The 19,878-nt window shown below is 42.9% G+C and overlaps 1 protein-coding gene across 1 annotated transcript in view; it reads left to right on the forward strand.

Annotated features, from left to right (window-relative positions):
* The window catches only part of LOC128979546 (neuronal acetylcholine receptor subunit alpha-7-like), a 63,805-nt gene that overhangs the window by 3,995 nt on the left and 39,932 nt on the right, over positions 1-19,878 (forward strand). Inside the window, exon 2 of the mRNA XM_054397835.1 lies at positions 16,675-16,814. Coding sequence (XP_054253810.1) covers positions 16,675-16,814 — 140 coding nt within the window. The remainder of the gene's footprint in view (positions 1-16,674; positions 16,815-19,878) is intronic.

The raw sequence follows: 19,878 nt of genomic DNA on the forward strand, positions 1-19,878 counted from the left end.
AGTGCCACACATGCCAAACAGATCAGAGTGAGACAAGGTAGTTTCTTTGCTCTGTGCAGTCTGACATCAGGGTCATACTCCGGCCATGTGGCTTTGAAAAGACAACAAGGGCAGACTGAGGAGAGAGCACCTCCTCTGCATTTTGATGGGAATAGACGTGCTTACCAGTATGGGACAAATACCATGGGAGGGGATGCTGCAAGCACTCTAACCAGCTAAATACATGTGAACTATGAAGTAACTCAGCCTGACTTGGCATACCCAGCTAATGCAAAGCAGTTTTGCTCTGGGTCACTCATAATACAGAATTGAATTCCTGCATTACACTCATTTAATTGTTTCTCACAGCGTTGCTGATTTAGATGAGATCTAGGGATCACAGCAGAACACAACTGGTGATCTCAAAGAGCAAATCCTTACAAAAGATGCTATTCTTGGTTTGTTTACATGAAAGAAGATGATGTTTCTGCAGCAGTAGGAGCATTGGCAAGACGGTCTCAAAAGGCCAGACTCTTCTGCCAAGCTACAATTTCTCTGATGTGGGCTAATTAGACTGAGGTGACACCAGTGTATATATCTGTGTAGTAGGAAAAAGAACCAAGGCTGGTAGTTAGGGCACAAACTTCAGGCATCAGCTGGGCAGGACTGATAAAATGGCAGTGAGCTGTGTTCATCAAATGACTTAATCCAAACAGAAGCTGTTGAATAGATGTGAGAAGTTCTTTGCCTTAATAGAGTCCAATGTGTTGTCACTGGTATTTTAGGTGTGTGGTGAAGGACCTCCACTCATAGATCTCATAAATGTTACCAGACTAAAACCAGATGTTAAAGTCAGATAATTCATAGACTTTCATGCTCTTAATGTGAAGTCTGGAGATCCCACTCACCTCAATTCCACACGTTCTGTGTGTTGATGCTCTGAGTTGTATCACCCCACTCTCTGAATGTTACGTGGTTTCAAAGATAACAATGTAGCTCATGCAAGTTTGAAATGGAAAAGATATGAGGAAGACCTTTGCTTATAGCAGTAAGTCTTTTCTCCCATGTTAGCCAAAAAGATGACCCATGTACACCTTGCAAAGATGGGAAATTACTTACATGTACTTACATGTATCTCTACCACTACTGTAACAAGGAGGAGACAGCTCACTGTTAGTAAGTTTGCAGATGACAGAAAGTTGGGAGCAGGTGTTGATCTGTCAGAGGATAGGAGGGCTCTGCAGAGGGACCTTGACAGGGTGGAAGAATGGGCAGAGTCCAACAGGATGGCATTCAACAAGTCCAAGTGCCAGGTTCTGCACTTTGGCCACAGCAACCCCATGCAGCACTACAGGATGGGGTCGGAGTGGCTGGAGAGCAGCCAGGTGGAAAGGGACCTGGGGGTACTGGTTGACAGCAGCTGAACATGAGGCAGCAGTGTGCCCAGGTGGCCAAGAAGGCCAATGGCATCCTGGCCTGCATCAGGAATAGTGTGGCCAGCAGGAGCAGGGAAGTCATTCTTCCCCTACAGTCAATGCTGGTTAGACCACACCTTGGGTCCTGTGTCCAGTTCTGGGCTCCTCAGATTGAGAAGGACACTGAGACACTTGAACGTGTCCAGAGAAGGGCAACGAGGCTGGTGAGAGCTCTCAAGCACAAGCCCTATGAGGAGAGGCTGGGGAAGCTGGGTTTGTTTACTCTAGAGAAGAGGAGGCTCAGGGGAGACCTTATTGCTCTCTACAACTACCTGAAAGGAGGTTGTAGCTAGGAGGGGGTTGGTCTCTTCTCCCAGGCAACCAGTGGCAGAACAAGAGGACACAGTCTCAAGCTGTGCCAGGGGAAGTTTAGGCTGGAGGTGAGGAGGAAGTTCTTCATGGAAAGAGTAATTTGCTAGTGGAATGTGCTGCCTGGGGAGCTGGTAGTGTCACCATCCCTGGAAGTGTTTAAAGACTGGATGTGACACTTGGAGCCATGGTTTAGTTGTCAGGAGGTGTTAGGTATTAGGTAATAGGTTGGACTTGATGATCTCTGAGGTCTTTTCCAACCTGGTTGATTGTGTGATTCTGTGATCTGAGAGCACAGAATCTGGTGACTGTGGATGCTGAGAGCGTGCTAAGGCACCACACGCGTATGGAGTTGGAAGGGACTGAAGGTACTTGTCACAGCATGTCACTTTATAGGTGTCACTCTGCTGTGTGATGAGGAATACTACTGCAGAAACATACGTCAGTGCATTTAAGACTGGCAGGCAGAGTCCTATCAAATCTCTGAATTTATTTCCTATGAGTTACTGCCTGCTACAGTAACTTGCTGTACGTGTTTTCCTCCTGAGGTTGACTTTTCAGTTCAGTGAACCAGACTTCATTTTCACTTGCTGATCTTCTATGTCCGTTCACTTGCACAGCTCTAAGGCTGCTCGCTATTATCATCAGCACAGCTGCAACTGTAGAGCTGCCCCAAGCTTGTGAGAAGTCACCAGGGTCACAAGAACCCCATGTGGTGCTACAGGCCTGGGGAAGAGTGGCTGGAAAACTATCCAGCAGAGAAAGACCTGGAGGTGCTTAACAACAACTGGATGAATGTAAGTCCTGGCTTGTATCAGGAATAGTGTGACAAGCAGAACCAAGGAACTGATTTTCCTCTTGTACTTATCCCTGTTGAGGCTATACCTTGAATATTGCATCCAGTGTTGGGCCCTGCACTACATGAAAGACATTGAGCTGCTGCAGCATGTCCAAAGAAGGGCAACAAAGCTGGTGAAGGGTCTGGAGAACAGGGCTTATGAAGAGTGGCTGAGTGAACTGAGGTTGTTTAGTCTGGAGAAGAGAAGGCTGAGAGGACACCTTCTTGCTCTCTACTACTACATGAAAGGAGGTCATAGCAAGATGGGTGTTGGTCTTTTCTCCCCAGTAGCAAGTGATAGGATTAGAGAAAATGGTCTCAAGTTGCCCCAGGGGAGGTTTGGATTGGATATTATGAAACTTTTTCACTGAAATGGTTCTCAAACATTGGAATAGGCTTCTCAGGGAGGTGGTTAAATTCCCATCCCTGGAGGTGTTTAAAAGACACACAAATATGATGCTAAGGAGCATGGTTTAGCATCAGACTTAGTAGAGTTAGATAATGGTTGGACTTCATAATCTTAAAGGTCTTTTCCAACTGAAAAGAATTCTATGATTCTATAAATTCAGACAGAAAAAGAACTTAGAGGGAAGGAGAAGGCTTGGAGAGATCTCATTTTGCATTGAGGACTCGAACAGCCTAAAGCCAGTTTGCAGATTGGACTGACAAGACTGTACACTCTGTTCCCTGAGGCTCGGCTGTGGCTATGTAGTAAAGAAGTTCTGATTGGTTAGGTCTTCACCACACCGAGAGATAAAATTAGATTGAAAATTGGAAAATCCATGTCTGTTGCAGCTGAGGTGAGGGAGGGTGTGATCTAAACAGACTTTAGGTTTCTTAATTCAAACCCTGTTCTTGGAGCAGGAACAGCTCTATTAGGTTGCTTCTATTGGGGAAGTCAAAGTAGGATGATCTCCAAAGGTGATTGTCTGCCCTGTGGTCAGTACCCTTCAGAGAAAAACAGGTTCCCCTGATACCCTGGCAATGCCCCATGATGCAGCTGGTACCTGATTCATGCTGTTGCTCTAGACATCCCAGAAAAGTCAGACTCCTTCATCACAGAGCCATTCCTTATGGCAGCTGAATGCAGCCAAAGCAGTTTCCCTTGTTTTCTCATCCCCAGGCTGATCCAAGGCATGTCTTTCCATTTCTTATAGGACATGCTGTGCTCCAGCTGCCCATTGTCTCAGCAGCCTGCGCTTGACTCACTCCGGAGTCACTGTATGTGTTGTGCTGCCCTGGGGAGACTTCATTAAACAGAGCTAGCTGTGTGTCAAGCAGTGGGTCTCACTGATGCTGAGTATAGTCTGTAAAACAGGATGCGGCTTGCTGTTTTCATCACCTCTGACTCAGTTGCTTTGAGAAAAAAACCACAAAAGTAGGACTTCATATAATGATGCAGAAAAATACATTCCACAATTCTTAGCCATCTTGTGCTCTTTTTGAAGAACTTGCTCATCTTGAGTCTGCAAAGTGGCAGAGAAGGTTGTGGCAAGTGACCTTCCCTTGAATATTGTCTCATTTTAGAAAAGTTATTGGCAAACTTGAACCTTGAACAGCTGTAGCAATAAGAACAGGAGACAAAAAATTAGGTTGTTTTTAGATGGTTTGCAGTCATGAGTGTTTCAAGTGGTAAATGGGCAGCAGCTTTGAATTGGCCTCATTTTCATTCAAGCTTTAAACACAATTCATAAAAGGCAACTGGACAGCTTAGAGTGTTCTAAGCAGAGGACTTGCCTTTCTAATACAGCCAAACAGCTATCCTGCAGCAGTGCAAACGCTAAGCTGTCTAATGTAGTGTCAAAAGATATTAGGGTCCTCAGTTTCCATCTACTTTATAACTAAAAAATGTTGGATTGGTATGTCAGCCCAGGCACTGCAGTGCTCCTGCCATTGTCAGATCAACTTATGTGTTGCCTGACAATGACAACGAGAAGGCAGGGTGATAAAGAAAAGACAGATCAAATGGGGCAGATCTGTGAGTAAGGAGGAGAGACATCCTTCTCTGGAGGAGGCCTGTTCCCATGTCTGCAAATCATTTTGTCTTTAGGTCAAAATGATGTCACAGACTTGGGAAGTTTGTATGCTGAGGAACGAACACCAGAGGGCAAGCCAAACATCACAGGGTCACTTCCTGCTTTTCTGGCTACTTTTAATCTCAGAGACCAAGCATCTTCAGGCATTTCTGTTGTATCATGACAAGTAGAACATTAGTTTTGTTTTAATTTTGGTTTGTTTGCACATCATTCAGGAGCATTAGATTAAAGTTGACAAAGTTTTAAAACAACAAAGGTAAGATGAAATCAGGCTTCCCAGATCATCATCCTCTGGAGGTACCTAGTTTTTGCTGTAGTTCATTTCTGCTCTTGGAATCAGTGGTATCACCAATGTAGGCTTGACTGGCCAGGTGCATTAAGGACAGCCACATATTTCATATCCACACTGATCCAAAAAATACCAGGATTTGAGGTCTGTACCTGAGGAAGAGACAATAGCATCTAGCATTCTGAAACAGACAGACCAGGCTAATTAATGCTCACACCTTTTGACATTCAGAGAAAAAAACTTCCTGATACACACCATGCTCAGCCACTTTAGATGCACATAAGCAACTCTGGACTGAATCAGCCTAACCAAAGCATTTCTTACAATTTCAGGCCTTCTGGTTAAATCTCCACAGACTGTGCTTGATTGGTCTCATATATAATTTGCTTAGAGCCAGCCATTTATCTCATCAACACAATATTAGAAGCAGCTTTGTATTCAGTGTGGAATAAATTCAGACTCCTTGCTGTGAATTTTCATGTCTCTATTTAGAACTCCCTCTGTCTTTGAAGATCTCAACCACCAAAGCCTCAGACTTTTTTCCCTTGATAAGCAGCTACTTCTGCTGTCACCAGCCAGGTAGCAGCCCAGCACCCTTCACATAGACAAGCAGTGAGATTAGCCTAGCTAGAGAAAGCTCAGCAGTGCTGCTTAAAACAGTGCTGAGTCTTGTCCATAGATGTTTTATTTAAGTTTTTCTTCCCAAATGGGAAACTATTTCAGATTTGGGAAAATGTATCTTCATGTTTTCCAGTTCAGGTACTAAGCACTGAAAAGGAGGGCAAACAAGGAGCCATTCAAGATGCAGTCAAAATTTCCATCAAGGTAGCCTACATTACTTTCACAGGGCCTAATACCATGTTGGACATTATCCAGTATTTGAATTTTGAAGTTGGCCAAACAAACAAACATACGTTTTTCCCTGCATTCCCAGATCCCATGTTCACTTTTTGACATTTGTGCCTTGCCTGTACCTTCCAGCCAGTGCAGCTCTCATTCAGCTCACAAGCAACAACTGAGGCTTGAACATTGTGGGAAGAAGGCAGGAGGAGCCATCACTAGCCTTGCCTACTGCATCCTCAGGACCTCGTACCTTTGCGCTCAGAATTGCTGTGCAAGTACAGCTGGCAGGCTGGCAAGGCAGAACTTCGTTGTTGAGGAAACTATCCATCTCTGGGGTCATAACCACTGCAATATCATTGGGCAAAAGAATCACTGCAACATCTGTGGCTGCACTGGGTGGTTCTTTACCACAATGCTACGGTCTGTGACTCTTCTACTTCAATCTGTCCTCTGCGTCGCTTGGAGAAGTTAGAGTAGATGAGGAGGTTCCATGGAAACCTTGTTGTAGCCTTTCAGCACTTAAAGGGGGTTTACAAGACAGTGTTCTTAGCAGGGCCTGTTGTGATAGAACAAAACACGATGGTTTTAAACTAAGAGATTAAATTTAGACTTGATGTAAAGAAGAATGTTTTTACAATGTGGGTGGTGAAACAGCGAAACAGGTTGTCCAGAGAGGTGGTAGAGGCCCCATCCCTGAAAACATTCAAGGCCAGGTTGGACAGGGCTCTGAGCAACCTAATTTAGTTAAAGATGCCCCTGCATCACCTCAGGTGGGTTTGAGTAGTTGATCTTTAAAGGTTCTCTCCAACCCCAAACATTTTATAATTCTACGGTTCTAAACAGTGTCACCACTACCTCAGTAAAAACAGAGGCAGTGGTTTTGAGGTGAGATCCTTCCCTCAACCACAAAAAGAAAAGACCAAGATCCTTCCCTGTCTAATGACATGTCTGTGACTAAGGAATACTGCCTGGGAGAACTAAATGTGGGGTTTAATCTTTACTCTCTTAATATCCTGGGGACAAAATCACTTATCTTTTTCTTCCTGGAAAGTTAACCTATCTTCCTTCACTTCCATGGTCCTGATGACCCCGGTGTGGGCTTCTTTCTAATCAGATTGTGATATTTGCAGGGTGGGAAGTGAAGGCTGAAAAACTGTGTTGCGCAGTAAACTGAAAATTTAATTGCAGCCTTTATCACTGTTATTATCTGCACTGGGATTAGGAAAAGAACTTTCTTCCTGCTTAATCATCTTCTCAGCCCTAACCAGACTTGCCTATCTGTTTTCACTGAACTCATTATTATACCTTTCTGATCTCATATGACTTTCCCAGATCTGAGGTCTCCCTATGTGCATGTTATGGTGTTTAATGGACTTTTGATGGAGAGATACAGATTCACTGTGACCCTTTTCAGAGTCTGTGAATACTCTCCATGGCTACTCCACTGACAGCACTCAACTTGTGAAGTTCATAGTGGTTTCCCAAGAAGGACTTTCCCTTGGTTGCTGGTTTGGTTGTTAAAACATGTAGAGGTGAAGGGATGTGACAAACGGGTCTGCAAGCTGGTGGGAGTGAGAAGTCCTGAACCCCTGTGCACAAATGCCACTAATACATGAATGACCATAGCACTAGTATCTCAGTTTTGTCATAGGATCTTGTTTCTTGCCACTGACTTCCTTTACTATTCCTCCCTACAAATCTCAGGATGGCTTTCAAGAGTCTTTCTTCAGAAGGCTGTAGCTTTCTATAACATGTCTAGTAAGGAGAGTTCCCCTCTTCACCACTGCTTCAAGTCCCTCCTCCTGTGCTCTCTCTGCATCTGGGATTGTATTGTTTACAGTTATATTGCATGGAGCTAATGGAAACTAGCATTGCACTGAAATCACAGCTTTTTTTCACTTTCTGCCTGTAGCCATTTCTATTTCTGACCTGGAACAATGAGGCAGTTTGGATAACTATCCTACATTGAGAGGTATCCCACTGTTTCTGTCTTAAAGTGTGACTCTTCACCTCACACACACACACATCTATCTATCTATCTATCTATCTATCTATCTATCTATCTATCTATCTATCTATCTATCTATCTATATCTCAGGCTTTAAAACATCTGCATCAAGCCAGCAGGACTAAAAATATAATCCCATCCTTTCGTTATGTAATGGCCTATATTCTCTTTTTAGCATGTTGTCATGTGCCTAAAATCTTTGAGATAAAACCTTTCCTAGCATACCCTTTAATACACATCTATGCTGTGAGTCCTTTATCTGCTGTGAAAGAACAGGAATGACCAATATCAGGAAGATTACATCCTTTTTGCCTAGGAAAGCACGGCATTTTTCACATTCCTCTGGATTCTTTTGTGTGAGATGAACAATCTGCATAGAGAGAGAAAAATTAGAGACAAATATTACCCAGAAGGGAAGCAGATTAAAAAGAGGTTTTAAATGAATGAGGCATTCAAATACACAACATGCACACATACACACACACACACAGATACACACAGGGCTGAGGCAGCTGATGTGGTTCCATTGTTTCTTGTGTGAGTACTCTTCCCTGAAGGTGTGATGCCACACAGTTTAAATCAAAGGACATTAAAAGAAATAATGCATCTGCAGCCACAGATTAAAGCAACAACACTGCACATAAGAACAAAAGCAGATAGGACACATCTGTATCTCTGGGGATTAAGCGACATATGGCAGTGACAGACTTTACATTGTCAGGACTCTGCAAAGTGTACAATATAAGGTGTGTGGTTTTTTATAGTCACTAAAGCTCTAGGTCATGCCACATTTTTGTATGTACTGTTGCCATTCCAAACCTGGATGCTAAAAATCCCTGCAAGGTTACAGCACTAAACAGAAAAGAAATGAAAAGAAAATGTTGAAGAGAAGCTGTGGCAGAACAGTCTGCAGTTGTCAGGAAAATACTTGGAAATTCTAGGATTTAACTCTTATGCCCATACATTTTACTAATGGCTGCTTGCACTTTAAATGTCCACATTATAAAAAGATTGCCTACAATCATTATGCAACAAAATATAACAATACCTCTCATTATAATGACACAGTTTTGTTTGCTTGTTTCAAAAGGGCAGAACACCATTTTACCAAACAGTAAAAGAAGCAAACAGAGGGAATGTGTCAAAGTAACAATACAGAGAGAAAAAAATTACATAGAAGTTGTGAATATCTGCAGAAGGTACAAGGAGAGTAAATACATATGACAACCATGGTATTTCTGCAGTTCAGGATCTTTTATGAAATACCACAGAATCACAGAAGGGCTGGAAGGGACTTCAAAAGATCATCCAGTTCAACTGATCTGCCAGAGTAGGTCACACAGGAACACATCCAGACAAAGACTCCACAACCTCTCTGGGCAGCCTCTTCTGGTGTTCTGTCACCCTCACAGTGAAAAGCTGTTTATGTGGAACCTCCTCTGCTCCAGCTTGCACTCATCACCCCTTGTCCTATCACTGGACATCACTGACAAGAGCTTGGCTCTGTCCTTCTGACATTCACCCTTCACATATTTATAAACGTTAGTGAGGTCACCCCTCAATCTCCTCATCTCGAAGCTAAAGAGATGCAGCTCCCTCAGCCTTTCCTCAGAAGGGAGATCTTCAACTCCCTTAATCATCTTTGTGGCTCTGAACTGTACTGCACTGCTTGCAAGCAGTACCCTGTCCTTGCACTGAGGGACAAAATATTTTAAAATATATGTATTTAGAAATAAAACCATTTAAAAGCAACAGTGTGATGAACCAGGAATATATTGGTGATTGTAATTTATAGTTTATGCAAATGATTGTAAGGAATTTTAAAAAAAGGAGTTATTTTGTAATTCAGAGACACATTAGAATGCATGTGTGCCACATAAAGTGATATGGAAAGAATATTATATTTGGTCTGAAAACTACTGGTCCTTTATGCATCAATAACTCCCATAATCTTGTATGAATATGAATAAAGTAACAACTTGTGTGTAAGGCCCAGGTCTCTGCCAAAAGAAATGAGCAACTGCTAGAAAACATTTAGTTAGCAACTGGCCCTCTAAAAAAGTTTTGAATATTATGAACATAAAACCAGAGAACAGTATGAACCACAGGTGAGATGGTCAGTAACTACAAGTACCATGGCTGAAAGCCTCATGGAAATTCATATCCGTACACCTACCCTGTTTATAATGCATCATTATTTATTCCTTACAATGTGCACAGCAAATCAGAATGTGACCCACACGAGAGACACTCAGTCGAGGAACTGACCGCTTGGGAAAAACTCAGGGAGATGGCAAGGGCTGAACTCTTGCTTGTAACTTGCTTGTAACTTGCTTGTAACTCTGCATATAAAACAGAGCAAGATTATCAACCAGCCAAGGTGTGACCTAGCTTCATGGCTCCTAGGAAAGATGGGAGCATCTAACAGCAGATGGATAGCCTAGCCAGAGCTAGCTGCAGTTTTGGCAGTCATTCCTCCCGGGCAACACTGGACAGAATCCATCCCCAACAAAGAGTTTCCTCGATCTGAATCCTAATCTGTAGAAGTATTAAAGAGTGTTAGGATCACACAGTAAGGAAGACAGAGTGACAGTAAGATGTAGAAGAGGCAATCCATGCCCAGAGGATTCCACTCAAGCAGAGAAAGTGTAAAGAGGTTTTTCCTTTTCCTTTTCCTTTTCCTTTTCCTTTTCCTTTTCCTTTTCCTTTTCCTTTTCCTTTTCCTTTTCCTTTTCCTTTTCCTTTTCCTTTTCCTTTTCCTTTTCCTTTTCCTTTTCCTTTTCCTTTTCCTTCTCCTTCTCCTTCTCCTTTTCCTTTTCCTTTTCCTTTTCCTTTTCCTTTTCCTTTTCCTTTTCCTTTTCCTTTTCCTTTTCCTTTTCCTTTTCCTTTTCCTTTTCCTTTTCCTTTTCCTTTCCCTTTCCCTTTTCCTTTTCCTTTCCCTTTCCCTTTCCCTTTCCCTTTTCCTTTCCCTTCTCTTTCCCTTTCCCTTTCCCTTTCCCTTTCCCTTTCCCTTTCCCTTTCCCTTTCCCTTTCCCTTTCCCTTTCCCTTTCCCTTTCCCTTTCCCTTTCCCTTTCCCTTTCCCTTTCCCCCTTTTCCTTTTCCTTTTCCTTTTCCTTTTCCTTTTCCTTTTCCTTTTCCTTTTCCTTTTCCTTTTCCTTTTCCTTTTCCTTTTCCTTTTCCTTTTCCTTTTCCTTTCCCCCTTTTACTTTTCCCTTTTCCTTTCCCCCTTTTCCTTTTCCTTTCCCCCTTTCCTTTTCCTTTCCCCCTTTCCTTTTCCCCTTTTCCTTTTCCTCTTTTTCTTTTCCCCTTTTCCTTTTCCTTTTCCTTTTCCTTTTCCTTTTCCTTTTCCTTTTCCTTTTCCTTTTCCTTTTCCTTTTCCTTTTCCTTTTCCCTTTCCCTTCTTTTCCTTTTCCTTTTTCTTTTTTTTTCCTCTCTATGGCTCTCCTAGCCATCAATGGCAGTAAAACACGAGTTCATCCTGAATTTGAGCTTGGGCATGCAGAACTGCTCACTTGGAGCTGACGTCAGCCAGCACCAGCTTGATCTAATTTAATTGCATAATCTCAGACAATTCAGCCCACTTTATAGATACTGTGAAGGCTCACAATCAGCGTGAGACACGATCTTTGCAAGCTTCACTCTTTCCCTCTAGCTATGGACCCACACTTTGTCCAAATACGTGAATGCAGTTATTAAGTTTCTTCTAGGCTTGCTTCAAGTAGGTCTTTGCAAGTATATTTTAATATACACTTATTGAAAGTTTCATCCCTAATCTCTCAACCTATCCTGTCTGGGACGTTATAATATGTCTGCATTTGATAAAAAAGATGAAATCTTTCATGCTGACCAGGTGCACGGAAGAAAAGTCAGAGCTCAGACTGCGAATTAGCAGCAAGATGACTTATTTTATTTCCTGCTGAAATAATTCAAGGCAAGTATGTTGTAGGGGAACAAAGGAGACAAAATACAGCTTTTCAGATACATTACAGAAATAAGCCTATAGGAAATCTGCAGTCTTCTGTTCTCTTTCTACACATTCTTCCTTCACATTATATCCCTGATCCAGCACAGAGGATGCCATGCAGTATCGCTGTGACTGTGGAGTTCCCTGGTCTCACAGCAGTGCGTTTGAAGAGATCCACGTTTTTTGTGTCTCTTGTTAGAGGAGGTGTTTTGTCAAGCAACAGAGAAATAGGTCCTAGGCAGGTTACCTGGATGTGCTTTTCTCAGCAATTCCATCCCAGAAAGAAAGAAAGAATTCAACCATAGCAGGTATTCAGAGTACATTGGTAGCAATATTGATCAATCATTAGGCAGGCTTCTTTGCACAAGAAGATGCATGGGAGGAGATTCAGAGACGAATTTAACAGTTAAATGTAGTCCATTATTACCTCTGTTGTTCACAGAGCTCTTCACAAAACCACCAAGAGATTGGTTGCCTTGTGTCTCCCAGTTGCCTGCAAACTCCAGAAGCAGTTCAGGAATTTCATATCCTCTTCAGATTAGCATTTCAGATTACTCAGAGAGTAAATCTTGAGGGTAAATCTATAATCACAGAAACATAAAATAGCTTCATTTGGAAGGGACCTTAAAGGTCATATAATTCTAATGTCCCTGCCATGAGCAGGTTGCTCAAAGCCTTATACAGCCTGATCTTAAACACTTCCAGGAATTAGACACCCACTGTTTCTCTGGAGAACCCATTCCAGTCCCTCTTCATCTTTCTTGCAGGTCCCCTTCAGGTACTGGAAAGCTGCTAGATAGTCTCTGTGGAACCTTCTCTTCAGGCTGAATACACCAAATTGCACAGCCTGTGGTCATAGGAGAGGTGCCCCATCCCTCTTATCATCTTTGTGGACCTCCTCTCCAACAGACCCATGTCATTCTTGTGTTTCAGGCTCCTGGATTGGATGCAATATTCCTGGTAGTGTCTCACAAGAGTGGAAGAGAGGAGCAGAGTCACATCCCTTCACCTGCTGGCTATGCATCTTTCAATGCAGCCCAGGAGACAGTTAGCTTTTTAGGCTGCCAGCGCACACTGCTGACTTGCGTCAAGCGCCTTGTCCACCAGCACCCCTAAGCCCTTCTCTGCAGGGCTGCTCTCCATCCACTCATTACCCAGCCTGTAAATGTGCTTGGAATTTCCCTGACCCAGGAGCAGGACCTTGCACTTTGCCTTGTTGAAATTCATGAGGTTGGCATGGGCCCACCTCTCCAGCCTGTCAAGGTCCCTCTGGATGGCATCCCTTCCCTCCGTCATGCTGACAGCACCACACAGCTTGGTGTCATCAGCAAACTTGCTGAGGGTTCGCTTGATCTCACTGTCTATGCCACTGACAAAGATGTTGAACAAGACTGGTCCTGGTACTGATCCATTCATGACAGGCCTCCATTTGGACACTGAGCCATTGATCTCAAATCTCTGAGTTCAGCCATCTAGCCAGTTCCTTACCCACCAAATGGTGCATCCATCAAATCCATGTCCTTCCAATTTAGAGACCAGGATGTTGTGCGGCAGAGCACTGAACGCTTTGCATGAGTCCAGAAAGATGAGGTTGGTTGCTCTTCCCTTATCCACCAAGGCTGTGGTCTAGTTCTTGGTCTAGTAACTCCAAGTCCCCCTTAACAGCTCAGACACTTTTCAATCCACCTCACTGTTTACCTATTTAATGTGTAAAGCATAGACAATTGTCTGTAAGGCAGCTCTCAGAGATGGTGTCAGAAGTCTTGCTAAACTTGAGGTAAACATCATACACTGCTCTTCCTTCAAACTTTGTTGAGCTTTTTGTTTTCCTGCTGCTTCAAAGATAACTCAGAACAATGGGGACACTGCTTGAGAACAGAGGTTCTCTGTTGCTCAGAGATCTTTTACCTAGAAAGCATCACGCCCTTTACTTTCCTACAGCATACATAGACAAGTAAGTCTGGGAAATTAACCTGGAAAACTTAAATATTGACATCTAGCTTTGAGCCTAGTTTAAAAGGTGAAGCTGTGCTACTGTTTTTGGCTAGATTTCTGTGACTGTGTAGGCACTGTCATACATTGTTGTAGACACAGTGTGCTACTGTGTAGGCAGTGGTAAAGCTTATTCTATTACTAATCCTGAGAGATCCAGACTTCTCCATCACCAGCAAACATTCCATTTAGGACACTGAAATGTAGTGTCACAATGCATTAGCACAAGCATTAGAGGGGAAAACCCCAGAAATCTCTCTGGAGGAGGAAATTAGAAATATTCAAAGATTACATTTTAAAGAAAAAGTGTATGGACATGCAAGTCTGACTTGTCACCCACCTCATCTCCTTCTCCAAAGCAGAGGTAGCAGAGGGATGGCAGTGTGATTAGATTATCCAGGTCTTTGTGATACCAAGAGCTGCCATGGATATTTGCCAGGAAACCTCAAAGACTCCACTGCTTCTGAATCTGTGTAGTTTTGTCAGCAAGATCACCAAGCACAGAAACATGGTCACCAGTGCTAACTCAGCAGGTTTAAAAATAAATCAGCTAAGGCTGCTTTAACAATTTGAGATACAAGAGGTTGCAACGTAGTAGGATCACATTACAGACGGCAGAAAGATGTGAAGAAAGGATGGAAAACCAGGTGCAAAACTGCATCTCCAGGCTCCTTCAGCTCATGAAGTTCAACAAGCCCTGTCTCAACAAGGACAGGGCTCTGGCTTCAGTGTGGTTGGAGCACACAATACAAAAACATTCTCCTGAAGCACACCGCAAAGGGTTATGCTGAGGTTTCTCCCAGGTCAGGCCTCCCTTAATGGAGGGCTGTTTTGATGCACCATGAAAGCAATGGTAGCAGGGCAGTCTAGCAGCCCAGCTGACTTCCAGAGACCAGTGAAGAGTACATTTCCCTATAGAAGCTGAGGAAAACAGTTTAAAAGGAAGGTTAAAGCCAAATATTATTTTAAGTACTTAAGATGAAAATAATAGTGCCGGCAGTTGTTTCTTCCCTAGAGCATAAAAATATTGGAGTGGGGGGGCAGTGAAGAGGAAGGAGAATGGGCAGGTAAGTGAAAAGACAGCAAATTTGCTCAAGGCACGGAGCCTTTTTTCCATAGAAAAATGTGTAGTGATTTTTCACTGGTTTCCTTTCCACAGAAAGACCTAACAAGGGAATTGAAGTCTACCAAGGCACTCGAAAGCAAGTACTAAGGCCCTAACAGAGGACCTAAATCACTGTCTTGCAGGGAAGCTTGCTCAAGCTGGCAAAGGAGAAATCCTGCAACCAAAGTTTTTGCTTGCCAATGATGAAAGCACAGCATCCAATATTGATGAGTCAGCAAGAGCTATTGGAGCAGCTCTTACAGCATCTGCTCCTCTGGATCCCCATGGGCGCATAGTATGTTGTGGAAGAACAGAGAGGGCCCATGAAGATGATGTGTTGATGTAACTTACCAAAGTAAACAAAAATACTCTTCCTTCTTGTTCACCAGGCACTGCCATTCTGGAATGCTACAAAACTCACTTTAGTATTGGGAAAACTGAAGAAAGCAGTTTATAAACTCTTTAAAAGCTGAATTTATTATTAGCTTTAAAAGGCATGTCTGCTGTGTTGAAATGAAGCTTGTTCCATACTAGAAAGGTTTGATGAGCGCAGTGAGAGTCTGGGGAAGGCAGAACTGGTTATTACAGTTTGTTTGCATGGTCCAAAATGTATTCACCATGACCAATGTGAAAGGAGTTGTGGTCTCATGTGCAGAAGTCGGCACAGGAGTTAAAAAAAGTAGCACACAGAGACCAGGAGCTGCAGTAGATAAAAAATGATTCAGTCTAAAGTAGTAATAATTAATAGTGCAGACTGCCAGCCTGGCAGGGACCGGATTTCTACAGTTCTATGTTGACAGGACTGGCTTGGCTCATGATCATCACTTTGTTAGATGCAACTATTATGTAGATCTCAGGCTGCCACAGGCCAAAGGACCAACACCTACTCTCTTTTGGTGGTCTCAAGCTCCTGAGCAATGTATCTTAGCAAAATGCTTAGCTTCCTACAGAAGAGACCCAAACCATCACTTCTACTCTGCCCCACTCATGGTCGTTGTGGCAAGAAAACTTGGTCATACAGGTTAGAAGGGTGCTCTCCACACCCACCCCAAAGCTGGGGAACAGGGCCATCTGGAAATTTAAGCATAGACTCAAATTCTGCTAGTCTTTAACATACTCATATGTTTTCATGACAGCTTCTGTGTTGAGCCTGTTCCCAGTGGAAGCTGAATTAAGCATGTAACACCAGAAATTCAATATCATTGTACACATCAAATATCTAGCCTTCATACCACCACCTCATTAGGTGTTAACAAAGTGTGCTGCCATCAGAAAGTAAAAAGGCAAGGGAAGTAGCCCAAAGCCTGGGAAGGCTGCCACACAAAATGGAAGAGAATATGAAGAATGTTTATTATTGTTTCTTGACCGCAGAAAAGGTCTTGATACATCAGCTTCAAGAAATAATACCTGTTAGTTATGGTGGGTGGGTAAACACACAGTATGTCCAAGTAACACCAGCTCTAGCTTACAGCAGCCAGTCTCTAGGAGTTAAGAACAAGAAAACAAAACCTCTCTTGACTGTCTTCCAGGAAGCTGTCTTCTGATGTTGGAGCTATGTCACCACTGATGTTTGGTGGGAGGGGTGCCAAGGAAGGATGGCATTTGCTCAGAGTCCCAAAGGCTGTTCAGTGGTTTCTGTGTTAGTAGTGAGTTAAGAGTGTTAGTAGATGTTTGGTTTTTTTTCAGAGCTCATCAGTCACATGTGCTGAAAAGATACTTTTTGGAGGGAGTTTGGGGAGAACTGCTTTCAAATTACAAAGGGCTTTTCCACAAAACAAGCAAGGGGAGCAGCATGACTGGCCCTAATGACAAGTGCCTTCTTTCTTTTCCCATAGTCTCTCAGCAGGGTGAAAGCCAAAGACGCTTGTACCGAGAACTGCTGAGAAACTACAATCGTCTTGAACGGCCAGTGGTGAATGACTCCCAACCCATTGTAGTAGAGCTCCAACTTTCTCTGCTGCAGATAATAGATGTGGTAAGTTACTTCCAGTTCTCTTCTCCACAGCACCCATTCAACATAGCAAAACCGATCTTTCAGACTACACTTTTCCTCTTAATCAGGCTATCCAAGATGAAAGCAGACCATCTTTGGTTAAGTGTCCTGCCGAGATGCTGCGGTACATGCTTTGGCACTTTGGAGGAGTGAATAGCCTCCTAAAAGCACAGCCATTTCTGATACAACATGGACTGCAAGAAGATTAATTATGTATTATTTCCACTTGTTTTAAACAGAAAAAAACCCACAATAACTGTGGAACTGTGTGTTACTATCAATGATTAATGATGCATTCTTCTCAGAGCTATGCAGGATGCAGTAGCTGAAGACCATGTGCAGTATTCAAAACGAGCACTTTTTCATCAGACATTATAATGGAATTGACATCTTCTCTCATTGTGTCTTTACCATGCGCTGCAGCTGAAGGTACTCTCTTAAGATGAGGTTAGAAATACATCAAAACAAAACACAGGACCGTGGCCCTCTGCCTTGATTGCAACATTTATTTTTTCAGAATTGGAGATTTGCTCCATAGAAAATTTTAACATAATAATCCAAATCCTTTTTTCCAAAATGAAGATGATTCTTTATGATAAACATTGCTATATGGAGAGAATTTATTTCATTTAAGCAGAAGAAGCCAGAAGAACAGTGCTGTCCACTTTTGCTGTTAACACAGCAAACGCCTGAACGTGTTGGTGCTCCTTTCTTCACTCTTCCTTTACATAGCCAGTATTAAGGGCTGGTTTCCAGTACACCACCACCAATGTCGTGGAAGTAACAGGGAATAAAGAGATATGCAATACTTTATGTGGTTGCAAAACACTTTGGCAGATGCCTCAAGGACTTAAACTTACTAAATCTCTCACAGTCTTTCTGAAAATGCATAGTGCAACTGAGGCTCTTTCTGGAAGTGTAAGCAGGACCCTGAAAGTCTAGTTGTCCATCACTGTACCATATGTGTGGTGGTCTACCCAGTTGTGGTGGTCCTGCAGGCAGGCAGCAGCCACTTGGGCAGAGTAAGCAGCTTTCTTTTTTGACATAGCAACTGCATTGAGCTGGAAGAGTCAGGAGATCAGTACTCTCAGCTGAAGTCACTTATTCATGGCAGGAGCTCTTAATGAATGAAAGAGCACAGCTCTTACAGCTGATGTCAAGTAAAATCTTACAGCTAACGTCAAGTGAAATACAGAAAGCAATTATGGGTTTAGTAAAAGTGTTTTAGCTCCAAAGATCTTGCTCCAATCATTTTTCTAATGGTATTTTCTTGCAGTAGTTTGAAAGTTTGGGATAGCAAAGGGGATCTTGAGTCTTAGAGCTATGACTCTACATTTTCAATGCCAGACATTTAGGAGGAGTCATACAAAACCTTTTTCCAGTTGTGTTTCACATTCATGTATGAAAACATGTATTATGTCAATGGCCCTTACAACAAATTTAATTCCAGTCTTTCCTTTTAATTGTCCACAATAAGAAAGAGGTAACTTTAATCTTCATCCTTTATTGAATGCAAGGGCAAACATAGCGACCCCTGATGAAAAGGCTGAGGTACTCAATGCCTTTCCTGCCTCAGTCTTTAGGAGTAGAATCTGTTGTTTCCTGGCTACTCAGATGCCTGAAGTGGAAGGCAGAGACTGAAAACTGAATGAAACACCCATAATCCAAGAGAAAATGGTTAGCAGCCTGCTAAACCACTTGGACCCACACAAGTCTATGGGTCTGGATGGGATCCACCCAAGAGCACTGAGGGAGCTGGTGGAGGTGCTCATCAAGCCACTTTCCATCATTCATCAGCAGTCCTTGTGAACTAGGGAGGTACTAGCTGACAGGAGAAAAGGTGATATCCACCTATAAGAAGGGCTGGAAGGAGGGTCTGGGGAACTACAGATCTGCCAGTCTGACCTCAGTGCTGGGGAAGGTTATGAAGGAGAGCATCTTGAGTACCACTATGCACCACAATCAGGGAAACCAGGTGATCATGTCCAACAACAACAAACCCACCCACCTAACCAACCAGCCAAAACCACACACACACAAAAAACCAAAACCCAAACAAACAGACACAAACACAGACAAACAAGAAAACCTAATAGTCAATGAATAGAGTAGTATGAGGAATAAAATGATGGTCAGACCAGAAATGTATCACACATTTTTTAAAACCCTACAAATAAAGAGACTAATGTTAAGGAGAGTGGTATGAATCTATGAATCTACAAAGTGGCTGCACAATGCTGCAGAGATAGTAAATGCCTCAAAATCCCCTTCCAAAAGCAAACACACCTTTGAGGTTTTCAATAATGAATGGATTGTTGGCTCTCTGCTAATTACATTGACTAGTCTCATGCAAGAAAGAGTGCCTGGTTGCCAAGCTGTCCCTGACAACGTTGTCTTCTGCAGAGCCACCCCAAGAATTGAGTTGTTCAGCTCACTGTATATGGCAGTCCTGGATCTCTTTAGTTTGGAGAGGAGGAGATTGAGTGGTGACCTGATTAATGTTTATAAATATGTAAAGGGTGAGTGCCAAAAGGATGGAGCCAGGCTCTTCTCAGTGATGCCCAATGACAGGGCAAGGGGCAATGGATGGAAGTTGAGGCACAGGAAGTTCCATGCAAACATGGGGAAATTCTTTTTCACTGTGAAGGTGATGGAACACTGGAACAGGCTGCCCAGGGAGGTTGTGGAGTCTCCCTCTCTGGAGATATTCAAAACCCACCTGGATGCATTCCTGTGTGATCTGCTCTAAGTGATCCTGCTCTGGCAGCGATCACTTAGATCAGGTTGGACTGGATGATCTTTTGAGGTCACTTCCAACCCCTAACATTCTATGATTTTGTGACTCTGTGATTCTGTAGTACTTTTTCCCTCCATGGTCACCCTTCCAGCTGCCACTGACCTGGAAAACCACTCCAGCAGCTAGCAGGGTGCCCAAATATGTAATGCCACATGATTATTTTTTTCTCTTGTGGCAATTTCCTCCTATTTTAACAGGACATAAAGGAACTGAAAATGCCCAGTGGCAAGCCACATAAATACTGAACAG

This window comes from Indicator indicator, chromosome Z (genome assembly GCF_027791375.1).
Source record: "Indicator indicator isolate 239-I01 chromosome Z, UM_Iind_1.1, whole genome shotgun sequence".
NCBI lineage: Eukaryota > Metazoa > Chordata > Aves > Piciformes > Indicatoridae > Indicator > Indicator indicator.